Genomic DNA, 17,265 nt, shown 5'->3' with positions numbered 1-17,265 from the left:
AAACCCCTCCCCCCAGTTCCCCTGAAGAAGGCACCAACAATTGCCGAAACGTAGGGACGAGTCCTAAACAACCGTTCTAGAGAACTTTAGACTGCAAAGCCAAACTCCCACCAATCGTTACATCCAAACAGTCGAACCCTCGAGCCAGTGGCGTAGCCAGAAATATGCTCTGGGAGGGGTTTTCGATGTTCAATATTACCTTTTTTTTAATTGACACTCACTTTCCATAAAAATATACACTGAATTTGAGCCATTGGTTTAAAATAGCGGCGAAGCCGAAAAATTTTTCATCACAAAGCGTTTTGTACTGTAAATTTTGGCTGGGGGGAGGGGGGGTTCAACCGCCATCCCCCCCCAATGGTTACGCCGATGCCTGGAGCATCGAATACCTACAGTCAAATCATAATTTTTGACTATCCCATGTACCATACACGTGACATGTCACGTAGAAGATGTGCCGGGAATCGAGTTCAGGTTGTGCCCGAAATAGACGTGAACTAGACGAAAACAGAATTTGAGGGACAATTATTCAATCTTATTATATTAAGGAAATTTTAAATCTATCTTTCACAATATTATTTTAAATGAAATAGAAGCTAATTCATAAATTGGTGATAGATACCAAATAGGCCATGAGACATAAGGCGAGATTCAGGTATAATCTCGACCATTATTATTCGGTGCCTAGTTAGACGGTTAGTCGAGAATAAGATAAAAACCATATGAAAATTTAACCAGTCTTAAGGTAACCTAGCAGCCGGGATCCATGGCGCAAGTGGTCACACGTTTGATTGATAAGCAATTGGTCATGGGTTCGATCCCAGCCCTGGAACTTTCGTCAGTTGCTCCCCTCCTGAGAGCAGCTGACACTGACCCTCTTCTGAGTTCATGGCTCAAACGGACCCGGCCCACTTGGACATCGGAGAACGGCAACTCATAATTGACCCCTAATCGGACTGGAAAAGGAACAACCAACAACCATACATCAATATCCTCGTGCTCATCATTCTACCATGATAGGGTAGAAACAGCAGCGCGAAAAGCAACTAGTTCGATATAGTAGAATAATTGAATACATTTAGGCGCTGTACAAAAGTGGATGTGCAGCTGCCAATTGGAATAGCTCACGAGTGCTCTAGTGGACAAAAGAACTGTAAATTAGGTTAAGTGGCTAAGAATAAAAAAGGTGATCTAGCGAGAATGCGGGGGCCTCCGATGGAGTCGAGAGATCCACAGTTCTATGTATCGAGCTGTATATTCGCATATCCTTTTTCGACGCTGTGGTGGTCACCTTTGGATTTAGATCGTATTCTCTTGTTGGCTTTCCGTTAGGTACCTAATTGTTCTGTTTATTGTAGAACCTAACACCTCCTCATCCAAAACAATGCCAGAGATGGCGCCCAGAAGATAATATTTTTGTGTTAGTTCCCTCTTTCTAGAATTACTCTCGTTGCTCTAAATATAATTAGTATAATAATTATATGAGTAATCAAGTAAAGACATATTTCAAGCGTCTAAACATCTTGTCAAAAATCGAGCTCGTGTCAATAACTCAGCTCTGCTTGTGCTCATTGCACTTTTATACTGTTTGGTGTTGTCTTGCTAAACATTTCAAACAACTTCTGATCCCATCTGATGTCATTGAATCAGGTTCACCGCTACAAAAGTTCCGAATCGTCAGTCCTATATGTAGGGGCAACAGTTATACTGAACCTGTTGGTCTTTCCACTTTCCTCCCCGGTCGCCGGCGTCATTGTGTCACGTTTAGACGATTTTGAGAGTGATTTGGAGCGTTAAAATTGAGGCTATGCCAGGGGCAACGTTAACAACCAAAACAACACAGTTGTAGCAAGCAGCCGAGGCAGCACATGTTGGGCACAGAGCCTAATGTTGTTGGCGACGAGCCAACCGGGCGGCGTGGCAGCCAGCCGTGCATCTACAATAGGGGGTCTTAATCGAAGCGCAGTGAGCAGTTAAGAAGGGTAAAAAATGGAGTGCGTCTGGATTATCTACTGTTGTTTTTTTTTCTGCCCCGGGCAAGGTCTCTGCATATCTTGCACCATATACGAAAGAAATAACAACAGCAACAGTCAAAGTGGTTGGGGCAGATGCAGATACATTTGTTTAGCCCACATTTTGTTTTTATTGTATCAATTCTTTCATACCCCATTAATCGACGACGTCGTGCACCTAGCGCCAGCGGGTGAAGTTCAAACAAGTTTTTCTGTGAGCTTGAATTTCAAGCTGGACAATTATTTTTTGGAAGCAATTCTGCACGAAAATTAGTGAACTTGGAATATTGCGTTCGAAGAATGGTTTTGTGGGACGTGATTATAACATTGTGTCAATCTTGTCCAAGAGTCAAAAATATTGTACCGACTTTTTGAACCCTCTAAGGAGTGTAATCAGGTTTATACCGTTTAATTCCTCCCTTTTTTGCTTATTCTTTTACAGATACGCGTATTTCGACTACCACTTGTAATCTTCCTCAGTGTCAGTTATTCAATTGATGTTATCCGCTTGGATAACTGACACTGAGGAAAATTACAATGTGGTAGTCGAAATACGCGTATCGGTCAAATAATAAGCAAAAGAGGATGTCATTAAAAGGTATAGAATGGATTAGGAAGCATCCATAAATTACGTCACGCAGCCCATTTTCAACACCCCTCCCCCCTATGTCACACTTTTTGTATGAGACCTCGGAAAATTTAGTATGGGTTGTCACACTTTACTGAACTCCCCCTCCCCCTAAAATCGTGACGTAATTTATGGACGTTCCCTTACACTCACTCGAAGTCAAAGATGAATCTAAAATCTATATGCTTTGCTATCGTGCGAAAAGATAAACGCGTGGACTGATGATGCTGAGGATGACGGGTTCGACTCCTGGTCCGTCCATTATTTTTTCGTATTGGAAACATTCTTGGGCGTAGGTGCGTGTCTGTTGGAATGCATAAATGGTTATTTGTAAAGAGAGCTCTCAATTAATAACTGTGGAACTGCTCAATGAGCACTTAACTGTTAAAGCATGCTTTGTTCCGATTAGGATGTAACCTCAGGAAGAAGGAACGGTGTTATGAAATTCTACATAATAAATAATTTTAGATCTAAAATGAGAAGCAATCATAAGAAAAAAATGTTTCAAACTAAATTTATCATTTTTATGCATTTTTGTTTTGGTTTTATACTAATCGACATGTGTTTGTCTCATTCCAGGATCACAATCAACACACAAAATTAGCATTTTATCAACACCACTAACATCATCCGGTGGCCCCTGATTCGTGACGCAATGTCCGATTCCTCGATGAGCTTCCAGAGTAGAAAACAGATCCAAATTAACCAACTTCAGTGCAATTTCGTTCCTCGGAACCACAAACCCAACTAATCATGTCGGAATGGAGCGACCAACGAACCTCGACGCAGAACTCGGATGACAACGGAAGGAATGCACTGTCGGAGATCGATCTCAAGTCGACGGACCTGTCGACCAGTGATAACAATTCGTCGGTGAATTCCAGCAAGTTCCCGCTGAGACGCATTGGGGACCTGTTCCGAAGTAAGCTGCGAAGCTCGGGAAGCTATTCGATTCGGACGCTCGAGGATAGCGTACCGCAGGAGTGCAAGATAGCGGATAGTACCGTGCAGGATGTGGAAAAGGTTGCATCTCCGGCGAAGAAACCGGATCGTCCGGGACCGGATGTGACGACGGCGGCCGTGGTCGTAAATGAAAAACCAACGCGCAGTGGAAGCAGCGTGGTCGGTGCTTCCAGCAGCGGTGGGACGGCATTGCGGGCGCGCCGGATGTCCACTCTGAGCCGGACTATACAGCGACAGAAAAGGTATGTTTAGTGATAAATACAGTTTTGGTAAAGAACATTTGTCCAGCCCAAAACATATAAAATGCCAAGTAAAATGCCATTTTTTACTTGACCATTTTTTTTAAATTTGGATTACATTTTGTTCATGCGCTGGATTGCATGAATAATTTATTTTTGCATCAACATCAACCAACTTTTAAAAAAGGCGTATGAAAAAAAAAACTAATTTTCTTCTGCAAAAAATATACTAACTCTTAAACGGCTTATTGGATTGAAATGATGTCTTTGAAGATGTTTGAGGATATTTGAAGGACTTTAAGAAAAAATACACTGAGAGTAATATTCATCGTGAATCTATGTTAGATGTCATATAATTTCCATTTTCCAATAATTTTACCCATTGCTTTTTTCATTATATTTCTGTAGAAAGCTGACTTCCAGTCTCAGAAATCGCAAAGTAGTCCAGTGAGAAGGTAAATTCCCTGTTTCTGCAATGAAATGGTCCAAAAAGCGTGGTTTTTATGTTTTCTTGCCTAATTTGATGCTGTTTGAGCAAAATTTTGGGTAACTGTGTTGTTATTTTCTCCATTTCTTGCAGCTTAAACAGCATAGTTACCCACATTTTTACTCAAAAAGCATAATTTGTGGCTGAATCATAATACCCACTCTTTGTACGGACTACATTGCAGAAACAGAGAGTTTACCATCTCAAATTATGTACATTTTTTATTGGAATTGGCACGTAGAATCTATTTTTGGCATCAAAAATCTTTAAAACAGGGCACGATCGGTGAAGTACTAGATAGCAATGAGTTGATTTTTTATATGGTGAGATGGTAAATTCTCTGTTTCTGCAATGTAGTCCGTACAAAGAATGGGTATTATGATTCAGCCACAAATGAATGGGTGACAAAACGTCGAAAGACAAAACGTCGAATGCCAAAACGTCGAATACCAAAACGTCGAAAGGACAAAACGTCGAAGGGACAAAACGTCGAAAGGCCAAAACGTCGAAAAATGTGTAAGTGTTCACAGTTCAGTGTGGATTTTTTTAGATTTTGTGTGAACTTAAATCGATCCTATTGGTAGCCTGAGAGGGGTGGCGATACAGTAGATCCACCAAGATGCCAGGATGATGAACTGATTAACTGCGATACACGAACATTGTTTTGTTATCTCGGGACACTGCCCGAGCGCTGAAGGTCAGTGACTCATTTTGCACTCTATGATGTTTCAGACCAGAGTTGAAACCACCAGCTGAGTGAAGATTATTATGAGGATACTTAGCATTGTTGTATTAGTACCATATCCTGTGAAAATCGGACGAATTGCGACGAAGGACAGCTATTTTAGGCACAAATTTGATTCTGAATGAGGAAGGCATTCCCTCCCACCCCTTACGTTGGAGTGAAAAGTACCGGCAAGTCGTGCCGTAAACCAAACCAGACGCACACCCTAAAAGTGCCAGAGATCCGGCTGACAATAGCTATAAGCCGCCATCGTAGCCACGCTGAAGGAAGTTGTGACGTGATGCTGAAAAATTGGAGAAGGTGCCACTGACAGTGTACCACTTGCTGTGTTGCATTTGAACGCGTTCAATTTGCGTTGAAGTTAAAATACGGCACACTGCGATTAACCATATTTGAACAATGTTCAGTTCAAAACTTGGAACGCGCAGAATGCCAACATGGTACCCTGGTACCTGGTAAACTGAAATGGTCATGTTTCTGCCATTTTTCACCAATTCTAGCAATCTTGGGGGGGGGGGAACCGGATCGATCATCACCGTGGATTGCGGAAAATCCGCATTTTGGTGCAGAATCTTAATGCCCGATGCCACAATGTCCCACTTCATTGTGGTGCATATTTTCGCGCAACAACGCATGTATGCAAATGCGTCACAAAGTCCTAAATAGAGCAGGACCATGGTCAAGTCAGGATGGACATAGGATTTGATGGCACATCCAAGCTCAGTTCATTGTTGGCTCGCGTTCAGTTCAAATACAGCACTGGGTGCCAGTAGAAGAGACACCGAAAGAGTAAGGAATTGTCCAAATAGATAAAGACAGTGCTAATATTCCCTACCCGCGAAGAACTGGTCAAGACACATGCCGACCCTAAGGTGTTGTTTCAGGGAGTCTCAGGAAGGCTCCCCTGTAAACTAGTTGGCTGGTACAAGTGAAAGAATGAGTTTCCCTAAAAAGAATAAAGAATTTACTATTTGCTTAGATTACTCGTTTTCGACGTTTTGTCCTTTCGACGTTTTGTCCCTTTCGACGTTTTGGAATTCGACCTTTTGGCATTCGACGTTTTGGCATTCGACGTTTTGGCATTCGACGTTTTGGCATTCGACGTTTTGGCATTCGACGTTTGGTCCCTAAGCCGTGTCACTTAATACCAAAAGCTATCTTACTATCTATCATATGCGCTGTACAACAAGTTGTCCAATAAATGCCTTTTATCAACAATGTGTCTTCTCAAAAAAAAAAAAAATGAAAAATCGATAAAGGCATTTCCAAATGAGGAACAATAATTGTTGTTTAGTTGGTAAATCTTCTAAGACTTCTGGAGAGCCTGCTTTTTTAACATTTTTTGTGAAAAGAGTTAAACTTTCAGGACGTGCACTGTTGTAAAAAATACAACATTAGCAAGCTCGTCGTATGCAGCACGAGCGCGGTGCAGTTTCAATTGCTTGATGGCGTGGCTCCTGAAAGGTTGCGCAAGATTTGGAAGAGAAATGTATGATTTCAAAAGGGCAAAATTACTTTTTGAGACTGAACCTACTTTAAAAGTTGCAGATTGTATTTCATCTCTATCATGCAAATCATCCCCACTGTCGCAAAGAGGTGCAATTTTTCTGTTTGGTAGTAATTGTAGAATGCGTGGTAGGGGTCGCAGTACCGACCACTTTTGGTGAGTACCGGTATTTCGGTACTGAGGCTCACAGTACCGGTAGTACCGGTAAAATACCGGTACTGGAGAATTTTCACTAAAATGAAGAGTAATATATTTGGTACAATAAAATCTACCATTTATTACACACTTAATTTAGATTGCCGGGATATCAGCATTTTTCCATTCTTCTGCCGAGATTTGCACAGCCGAGCGATCAGCAAACAACAATTTTGCCGGGATCTCAGCAATTTTGACAGTTCATTGCTGAGATTCAGCAAACGTTTTGCTGAGAGTCAGCTAACAAACGTCACTTTTTGCTGAGACATCAGCTAATAGCTTTGCTGAACACACGGCTGTGCGCGTTTTTGCCGAGCTCGCAAATCTGTTTTGAGTGTGTAGACTTTTGTGAATTCCGGTTTTCAGGGATGCCACAAAATCAGACCCTGAAGTTCTGAATTGAACAAAAAATATAGATAGATAAAAATTATAGAAATAAATTAGTTGTACGATATAGTTTTAGAGATATTGTTTAGCTTCTGAGAAGTTTCACAGGCAGTACTTTAGCCAGTCTAAAATAAAACAGGAACAACCTTACATATAGCAAAATCAAATAGATAGCTGCTAGGTGAAGACAGACGAATATTGACCTGTTTTTCCTTGATTCTTTCAAAAACTGAAGAAAATAAGAAACCCTAATCAAACAAGTTTTTTTTAAATCTAGTAAATCCATTTTTACACTTTCTCATCGTTATAGTCTGTTTTACCTCGCACAAATCTGCTAGGAAAAAGCCTATTTTCTCACATCAAATTAGGCTGACACAAATTTTGATTTTCTCTTATGCCCCCCTCGGTTTTGGTTGAAATTCGATATTTTGAGGGGGGCCCATATAGCCGAGGCGGTAAACGCACGGGTATTCAGCATGACCATGCTGAGGGTGACGGGTTCGATTCCCGGTCGGTCCAGGATCTTTTCGTAAAGGAAATTTCCTTGACTTCCTTGGGCATAGAGTATCTTCGTGCCTGCCACACGATATACACATGCAAAATGGTCATTGGCAGAGGAAGCTCTCAGTTAAAAACTGTGGAAATGCTCATAGAACACTAAGCTGAGAAGCAGGCTTTGTCCCAGTGAGGACGTTATGCCAAGAAGAGGAGAGGAGGAGGGGGGACACAAATAAATTATTCAATAAATTTAAAAACTTTAGAGTGAAATTAGAGTCGTCGAGAAAATTTCTTAAAGAGACGAACCAGCCAAGGGCTGAAAGTCTCTCAAATAAAGCTAAATCAATCAATCAATCAAAATTTCTTAACTAATCCGATGAGTTTGACGATTTTGCCTAATTGTTTGAGTATTTTTTTCATCAAATTCATCAATTTATTATTTATCACCCCACTCACCCCCCCGCCCCCCCAGGGCGAGTCAACGAGCAAAGTGACAAAAGAAGAAAATGATATTTGTTCCCACCTTAACAGTGCCAACAGTGCCAAATGAACCATTACAGCACTGTTTTTAGTTTTGATCAACTTATTGATGCTTTGTGGACGCAGGTTTGAAAACTGCACAGTATAACCTGCTATGATCAGACGTTCTTAAACATGGTTATGAAAATCAGTGTACAGTTTGATGAGAAAGCTTTGTTAGAAACTATCCTCAAGTGATAATTTATGAAATTGAAAAAAAAAAAACAAAAAGTTGTACGCAACTTGGTGCAGAACTCGAGTTTTACAGCACTCTTCGTAATTATCCAACTCGACAAGCCTCATTGGATAAATGTTCGACTCATGCTGTAAAAACCTTCATTCTGCACCTGGTTGCGTAAACTACTATTCCAACATTCAACGTTCAATAAACTAATCATTGCTATGATATCCTGGATTTGCAGAAAGGTTTCATATATTAAACGTTTGTTTGTCGAGTACTTAGTTTTGAATGTTTTCGATTATTTCCATTACATATTGGCTATACTAATGACCGGATTTCAACACTTAGGGAGAGATTTCCCAGTACCGAAAGTACCAGTACCAAGGCCCAGTCAGTACCGGTATTTCGGTACCAAAAATTGGTCGGTAGTACCGGTACTACCGGTACTACATCCCTAATGCGTGGGAAGAATACGATCCATAGTTTTGTAAGAAGCTGATATTTTAGAAGCAGTTAGGATAGTGGAGCTATTTTGGCCCGGGCAGGTATTTTGGTCCACCTAGGGAGTTTTATTATATTATTCGTATAATCCCTACAAAAACTTGGTATATTTTTATTGGAACACGAAAAGTATTCAACAACGTAGTAAGCTTCTTATTGGTTTTTAATTAAATATGCTGTTCAGTATCAATAAATAGAGAAATTGTTTTTACTCCCAATAAAAAGCACCAAACCCAAAGGAGGTGGCAAATTTGCGGTCAGTTTTCAAGAGGTATTACTTTTCACAAATGAACATTTAGACCATGTAAATAACACATAAGCCTTGTTAGAACTCAAAATGAATCGTTCTCAAGCTCGGTGAATCGATAATATGTATTTCAATGGAGATTTGAGGCATGGCCAAAATGTATTCAAAATAATCAGATTAGAATATATTTTGGACCACCTGTCAGATTCATCTCTACAGGGCAAAAACATTCATGTCAACCAAATGTATTCTGAAAACAGATAAATAATGTACGTTGGGGTCTCCTGTGACCTGGGTTGCTATACGTTCATCCTAATATGTCCGTCCCATATAGCCGAGGCGGTAAACGCACGGGTATTCAGCATGACCATGCTGAGGGTGACGGGTTCGATTCCCGGGCGGTCCAGGATCTTTTCGTAAAGGAAATTTCCTTGACTTCCTTGGGCATAGAGTATCTTCGTGCCTGCCACACGATATACACATGCAAAATGGTCATTGGCAAAGACAGCTCTCAGTTAATAACTGTGAAAGTGCTCATAGAACACTAAGCTGAGAAGCAGGCTTTGTCCCAGGAGGACGTTACGCCAAGAAGAGAGAGAGAGAGATGTCTGTCGAAATGAAAGTTTCAGGCGTTCACTCATCCAGTTGAGAACATCTATCCATCTTGGCAATTCTATGATGACTGAGACAATATGTTTATAATGTAGGTTTTATAAATTACTTACCATCAAAACTATTCTATTTTTGACTGTCTTCCAGTTCGTTACAATATTTGTGTTTAATGCCCTTATATTTAGCACAAACAGTTCCCTCAAATTGACACGTGATTTATACGTGATGCCTTACGCCATGCAATACTTAATGAGCCAACGTTATCCGTAACATTTTTCATGAAACACTTTACATTGATTGATTTGTCTTTATTTAAGAGACTTTCAGCCCTTGGCTGGTTCGTCTCTCGAAACACTTTATACTACAATGTGTAAAAATTGGTCATTTTAACAAAACATCTTCCTCTTTGAAACGTTACGTAAACGTCCCCTACCTAAAAAAAAAGAAAAAAAAAATAATAAAAAGTTTTAATCCTCACGTAGTTTCATACTGTGTATGAAGTTTTGCGAAAACACCAGCGTTTTGGGCCAAAATATGTGCACTTGGTGGTCCGTAAATAAAATCAGGTGGTCCTGAATATGTAGAAGCCAGAGATACTTAAGGAGTTTTGTAATTTCTTGTGTTTACTACCAAAAGTTTGAGTTCTCTTTGGTCATGATCGACAGAAACATGTACAGGGGATAGACAAAATGATCGGGACAGGCAAATTTTTCACTTTCCAAAGATGTTCATATAGCTGTAACTTTTCGAAAAATGCATCAAATATTCTCAAATTTTTACTGTAAGTTCTTCAACTACTTGTGTATCAGTGGACAAAATTTGGAATTGATCGGACAATTCTTCACAAAGTTATAAAGATTTTTGAAAAAGGTAAAATTATCCGATAGCCAACTTTGAGTTGTTATATCTCTGGATTCAATGAACCGATTGCAATGAAATTTTGACCATTCATGACTTATATAATGAACTCTGAAAAACATTTGACTTAACTTGAAATTTTTAACAAGCGAAAAAGTTATAGCGTTCTTATTTTTTCCACGATTTTTTAGTAAATTGGTCTATTTTTAATATGCATCCTATTACTTTTTCAATTTATTGGCAATTATGTTGTTACTTTCCTTCAAAACGCATTTATATATAAGTCAATTAGAGGGAAACTAAATGAACTATAATTTGCATCTTGAATTTTGAAACGATGTTGATGTTTTGGATAATTTGGTGTTTTATTAGAAAAATAATCTAATCGTTATAATTTTCTTCCGTGTTAAGAGTATTAAGTTAAGTCAATGGTTTTTCATAGCTCATTATATAAATCACAAATGGTCAAAATTTTATTGCATGCGGTTCATTGAATCCGGAGTTATAACAGCTTAAAGGTGGCTATCGGATAATTTTATCTTTTTCAAAAATCTTTTTAACTTCGTGAAGAATTGTCCGATCTTTTCCAAATTTTGTCCACTGGTACACAACTAGTTGAGGAACTTACAGTAAAAATTTGAAAATATTTGGTGTACTTTTCGAAAAGTTACAGCTAATTGAACATTTTTTGAAAAGTGAAAATTTTGCCGGTCCCGATCATTTTGTCTATCCCCTGTAGCTCTACATAATGCCTACTGAAATTATCCGTGTTTGATAGCAGCATAATTATTTTTATGCGATTCAGTATCATAATTTACATTTTATATAACTCATTTTGGTATCACAATGGCCAATTTTTCCGAACTGGCTCATTATGCAACTGAAATGAGTTGCATAATGAAAAATACTTGTATAATGTTCATAATGCAACTCATTTGAGTTGCATTATGAACATTATGCAACTCAAATGGGTTGCATTATGAAAAAATCATTGCATAATAGTTATTTATGTAACGAGTTGCAAAAAGTTGATTTTTTCAGCACGAGTCGTACATTTATCCAACGAGGCTCGCCGAGTTGGATAAATACGAAGAGTGGTGAAAAAATCGAGTTTTGCAACGAGTTCCATACAAAATTTTATGCAATGATTTTTTTCATAATGCAACTCATTTGAGTTGCATAATATTCATAATGCAACTCAAATTAGTTGCATTATGAACATTATACAACTATTTTTCAATATGCAACTAATTTCAGTTGCATAATGAACCAATTCGGAAAAATAGCCATTTTGATACCAAAATGAGTTAGATAAAATGTAAATTATGATACTGAATTGCAAAAAATTTTGTATGGAACTCGTTGCAAAACTCGATTTTTTCAGCACTCTTCGTATTTATCCAACTCGGCAAGCCTCGTTGGAATGTACGACTCGTGCTGAAAAAATCAACTTTTTGCAACTCGTTACATAAATAACTATTTCGTTAAATTGTTCACCCACTTCCTAAAGGGGTTCAAAATACCTCCATTACCCTAAACCATTATGAGATGTTAGTGTTCACTTCTGCATTACACATTCGTTTTGTAAATCAAATTTTATATAGATATATTTTAATATATTCAAATAAATTTTATTCGAAATTTCGTCCAATTGACCTTTATATACCTATATTTATTTAAAAGCTGAACCTGAGAATATGGTATATGAAAAACTTGTGCGGCTAGATCAGTTCTGCAAGAAAGTCACGGAAAACCCGTTATTTTTCGAATATTTAAGGTAAATGTTACGGACTACCTGCGAAAAATGCAAATGATATTCACGGTGAATATCATTTTTCATTTTTCATAAATAGTCCGTAACATTTACCTTAAATATTCAAAAAATAACGGTTTTTCCGTGACTTTCTTGCAGAACTGGTCTAGCCGCACAAGTTTTTCATATACCATATTCTCAAGTTCAGCTTCTAGAATGAGCTGTAGGAGATTGAATTTAGATATGACGAAATGAATTTTTCAGCACAGATTCTCAATCATGAAACGAAATTTAAAATAAACAGTTTGCAAATTCATCAGCTTTTAAAAAAAATCTGTAATTGTCCAAGTGCAAGCGTAATATGTTTACGATGATCTCATTTTTTTTCGTTTATTTTGTCAACCCGTTTATTGGGTCATTCATTATTTACGAATGTGGATGCATTATGCAATACGACAAAAGTCCGCGGCTCCGTACTCGTGCTACAGATTGGAAACTTGCAGCACCTCGCAGTGACAGCGATTAAAAAGATAGTGCTCTGTTTCGTGCACCCTTACCTCTCGTCCCCTAGATGCGTAGAGGTATAACTTTCAATACCATGTCTGAGGGATAATCAATTAAGACTTTGATTGAAAAAAGAGAACACGAAAATATACTCATAAAAAACGACGAACAAAATAAAACATTGATTTCATGCTACCGACCAACACTGACAGACTGCTAGGAACATATGCGAGGCGCCATCATGATACTTACCAACAACCGGTGCAACCAGTTGATCGTGCGGAATTCGGCTGTCGAAATGACCAAAAGTCAATTAATTTTATATAACATAACGCAAAGTTCATTAACGCAATAACGAAAGCGAAAGGTTTTGTTCTGTGTCGATTCTTCGGATTTCGTTCGTTTCGGATTGAATGTGATGGGCGATGTCTCTAGTATGGTGCGTGTAACGATATTCGATCCGCCAGCATCGCTACACGGTACCGAGCTGGAAAATGAGATATTTGGAAACACGGACGACTGTAGTTGATTGGGAACATGTAAATTAAAAACCTCAACGATAGGCAACCCATTGCATACATTTGTTGCATTTCTTTTAAACACATCATATTTACAATGATAGTTAGCTATTCTCTACCACAATTTTCGGTTTGCGGTTGCGGCTATCTTGTACAATACAAGATAGTCGTCGTCAGAGATTTCTAAACCATCATATCCTTCTGGGGCAACCTTCAGGGTGTTGTTTGGATTAGCTGTAGAGTGCAGTGTGCTCGTGGTTCATATTTTGCCGCTACATCGTTCTTCTGCATATCGCCAAAGGTCTAGTCAAAGGTTGTCCTTAGCACTCGTCGGTCGAATACTCCGAATACTTTGAGTGCTTACAGGTCCTCCACAGCATTTGGACATGCCGGCGATTCAAAATTTCTAACCGCAGTTTCTTCTAAAGACTAAGTACACACGGCTTCCACTGATGATGTATCTTAGTATTTTACGACTTACACCGTGTCCAATAAGTTCTCATACAAAATCAAATTGAATTCATTTCAGATAGGTAACACTAGTTTACAGCATTTTTGAACTCGGTAAGCTGATGATCATTTTTGGTGTAGAATCATGCCCTGAGTTCGAAAACGTGAAGGGAAAAAATTACAGTAGAGCGGAAATTTTTTCGACTTTCCATAGAAGGTTGATGATTTGAAATCGATTTTTATTCTATTTTTAAGCAAAGTCGCTCACTTCAAACATCTCATTCTCCGTAATTAATGCTCCGATTGAGCTGAAATTTTTACTGTAACTTGCCTACATATGATATGTCAAATAATCGTCGAGAAAGAATTTTTAAATTGTTTTTTTTTCTTATTGAAAAAAAAAAAACATTTCTTCAAAAATTATTGGGAATTTTGTTAAAATTTAAGGATATCGTCCCTAAAATACGTCAATATATTGAATTTCATCAATCTGACGCAACACCTGTATTAAGATGATCGAATGGTATTGTATTCAACTTTTGATTTATGGAAAAAGATTTAAAATTGGTTGAACAAAACGCAATATATTTGAATTTTAGTAAATTACATATTTTAAAAAGTTGTAAAACTCGATATTGAGCTAAAACTCAAAAACTGTTCTACTTAAAATTTTTTGAAGGTCGGTTTCGAAATCAGCACTAAATTGTGCTCCAAAAATTTTGGTCGTTGACAGAAGTTCACGACTTTCGTTTTATTTTGTAAACTAGAGTAATTAGGATTTTCAAAGTAAATTTATTTATTGAAAGGCCAACTAACACTGACCAAATACAGCATATCATTTGGAATTAACTGTCCTTTATCCTTCTCTGCTTATCGCTTATGTGACGTAAGTCTATTTCAGCTGGCACGCACGCCATATCACTGATATTTCGTCTCATTTTAACGAGCAATGGTTTTAAGTTGGAACAAATTAGGTTCCTGCCCTCACCATTGCTAGAAGCAACTATGAACAGAAAAGAAAAAAATATGACATTCTATATTGGTGAAGTACGAACCGTTTAATTTTGTACAAAATAAAACGTAAATTAAACAAAAATGTCCATTTACCTGTTTTAATGAGATTTGTTGTGTTAAATAAGCATAACTGCATCCTATCTTGTTGATTTACATCATTATCACTCCGAGAACATGCTTGTATCTCTATTATGACCAATTGTATCATAAGTTAAAAAAAATGCCAATTTCTTGCCATATCATCACTAAAATAGCTTTATATAGCTCTTGTCTATCCATGTGATATAGAGCTAGGGATAGAAACACAAAGTTGAACCTTTGAGAATTAATTTAAGGACTGTTCATTTTATAAAGAGGACAACTTTGCAAGGCTATAAAAAGAAAACACGTAGTTCAAATTTGAGCAGCCTTGGTTAGTTGTTCAGTACATTATATTAGCAGATAATAACCATAAATAAATTGGTTTAAAATTATTGAACTTCATAGAAATGTGGCAAACTGTTTCGAGAGATCAATTTTTCAATTCCCAAAAACTAAAGATAAACACAAAATTTCTGTAAAACATCGGTGTATCGTTTTTAATTGCAAAAAAGTGTTTGCCATGCTGCAGCAGTTTGAGTGATACATATTCTGGCAAAATATAAACCTAATCGGAATAATGGTTGTTGAGATATAAAAGTTACAAATTGGAATCGATTTTCAGAATTAAATTTATTTGTTAAACAAAAATGTATAAAAATATTAAATTTTGAATGTTTTCAATGGATCTAGTCGAAAGTACTAATAATGCAATTTCAAATGCAGAAAACCGCTTCTTGATAGCATTGTTGGCTTGTTTACTGTGCTTCATGACAGTTACTGCAGATAAAACCGCTTCGTTCTATGAAGGTTCTTCTAAATAACGATGTACTCTATTGCAAATACAACGTAACAATGATGTCGAAAATAAAAATTAACATGTAGTTATTTTCAAATAAGGTATATAATCACATAGGGTCAGACCTTGCTGAAAATAAATAATAATAAGCTTCTTTAGAATCAAAAACTTGCATTTATGGAGCAAAAAGTATGCAATTTTTCATTATGGCCATCATTAAGTATTAAATTTATGATGAAGAATGTACTTTAAAGCATATTTTTCTTCGGTATCATTTAGAATGCGATTCTCTTCTATACTGGACAAATTTGGAACTGATTCCATAGTGTTATTGCATCACTGGACTTAAATAAGTATTTTTTTATCAATTTCATTGATAACAAGGCAACTCACTATATCAAGCTGTATAATGCTTGGTGCATTATTACTGACCAACTATTACACTGTACCTTTAGAAGAATAGTATTAGATCCCAACACATTGAAAAGTTCATGAAAATTTTAAAGTTATGTATGTGGAAAGTTGTGTAGAATTTTGAGAAATGGGGTTTTATTGAGTTTTAACGAAAACCGCCCCAGTTCCATAACTAAGGACAATTTGTATAATGTTATATTTTTCCTACACTGTAGAATAGCTATGGAAATTTATGCAAAAAACCGATAATGATTTTATTGAAAAATAAAAAAGATATCACACAAATAAGGTGTCCTCTTTATAAAATGAACAGTCCTTAACTACCTTAGAATGGAAAACTTTTCGAACATTTTTCTAGCGTGCCGGAGCAAGCGGATTTCAGTACATGGTAGTATGTTGCTAGGTATATAAAATCAAGTAGAAATAGACGTTATTCTAAACCGTTTGTTTAACCGTTATGTGTCCGACAAACTTTTTGCTTTTTTCTACACCGTGCTTTTTTAAATGGGCGCTGGGTACCCGGGTACCCTGTCGGCCACATAAGGATTAATTTGATCAGTATTATGTAGCAATTCAATACATGCATTCATTTGGAAAATATGAATTATAGATGTGAAATAAAATTTCATTTTCTGAATTTGTATTTTGTATGAGAACTTATTGGACACGGTGTATATTGTTGTCAGCCATCAGTAAGGTAGACCAAGGTAGACGAATTCCTTCACTATCTCGCAGGTATCCCTGTCTACCATGGTTGCGAACAAGGTTGCGAACAGAACCAGTTGTAAATGTATCATCTGTATTCTAAGTCGGTGAAACAGCCGACAGGTAATGAGTATACTTCATAGTCAGAAGACCTATGTACGAATCCTGCTCATTTTTTTTTACTTATATTGTGGAGTTTAGGATTTATCCGGGAAGGATTCACCCCCTCACATGCAATCTACGTGGTTCTTCCTTCGCAGCCACACATCGTTTTCCTGCACACCATCAAAGATGGTCTTAAGCACTTGACACACGAACACTTCGAGTGTTCCATGCCCTCCTCGAGCATAGTCCAAGCCTCGCGCCCGTAGAAAACCATCGGGCTTATCAGCGTGTCGTATGTACAATGTACATGGTACATCGTACATTGTACATGGTGCATTTAGTGCGG

At 37.6% G+C, this 17,265-nt stretch overlaps 1 protein-coding gene across 4 annotated transcripts in view; it reads left to right on the top strand.

The window, feature by feature from the left end:
* Positions 1-17,265, top strand: part of LOC109404342 (uncharacterized) — a 438,368-nt gene that overhangs the window by 54,621 nt on the left and 366,482 nt on the right. For all 4 annotated transcript variants that reach the window (XM_062852482.1, XM_019677187.3, XM_019677188.3 and 1 more), the window contains exon 2: positions 3,220-3,845. In XM_062852482.1, coding sequence (XP_062708466.1) covers positions 3,394-3,845 — 452 coding nt within the window. In that variant the 5' untranslated portion in view covers positions 3,220-3,393. The remainder of the gene's footprint in view (positions 1-3,219; positions 3,846-17,265) is intronic.

This window comes from Aedes albopictus, chromosome 2, assembly GCF_035046485.1.
Source record: "Aedes albopictus strain Foshan chromosome 2, AalbF5, whole genome shotgun sequence".
Taxonomy (NCBI): domain Eukaryota; kingdom Metazoa; phylum Arthropoda; class Insecta; order Diptera; family Culicidae; genus Aedes; species Aedes albopictus.
This window is presented reverse-complemented; position numbering and strand designations above follow the sequence as displayed.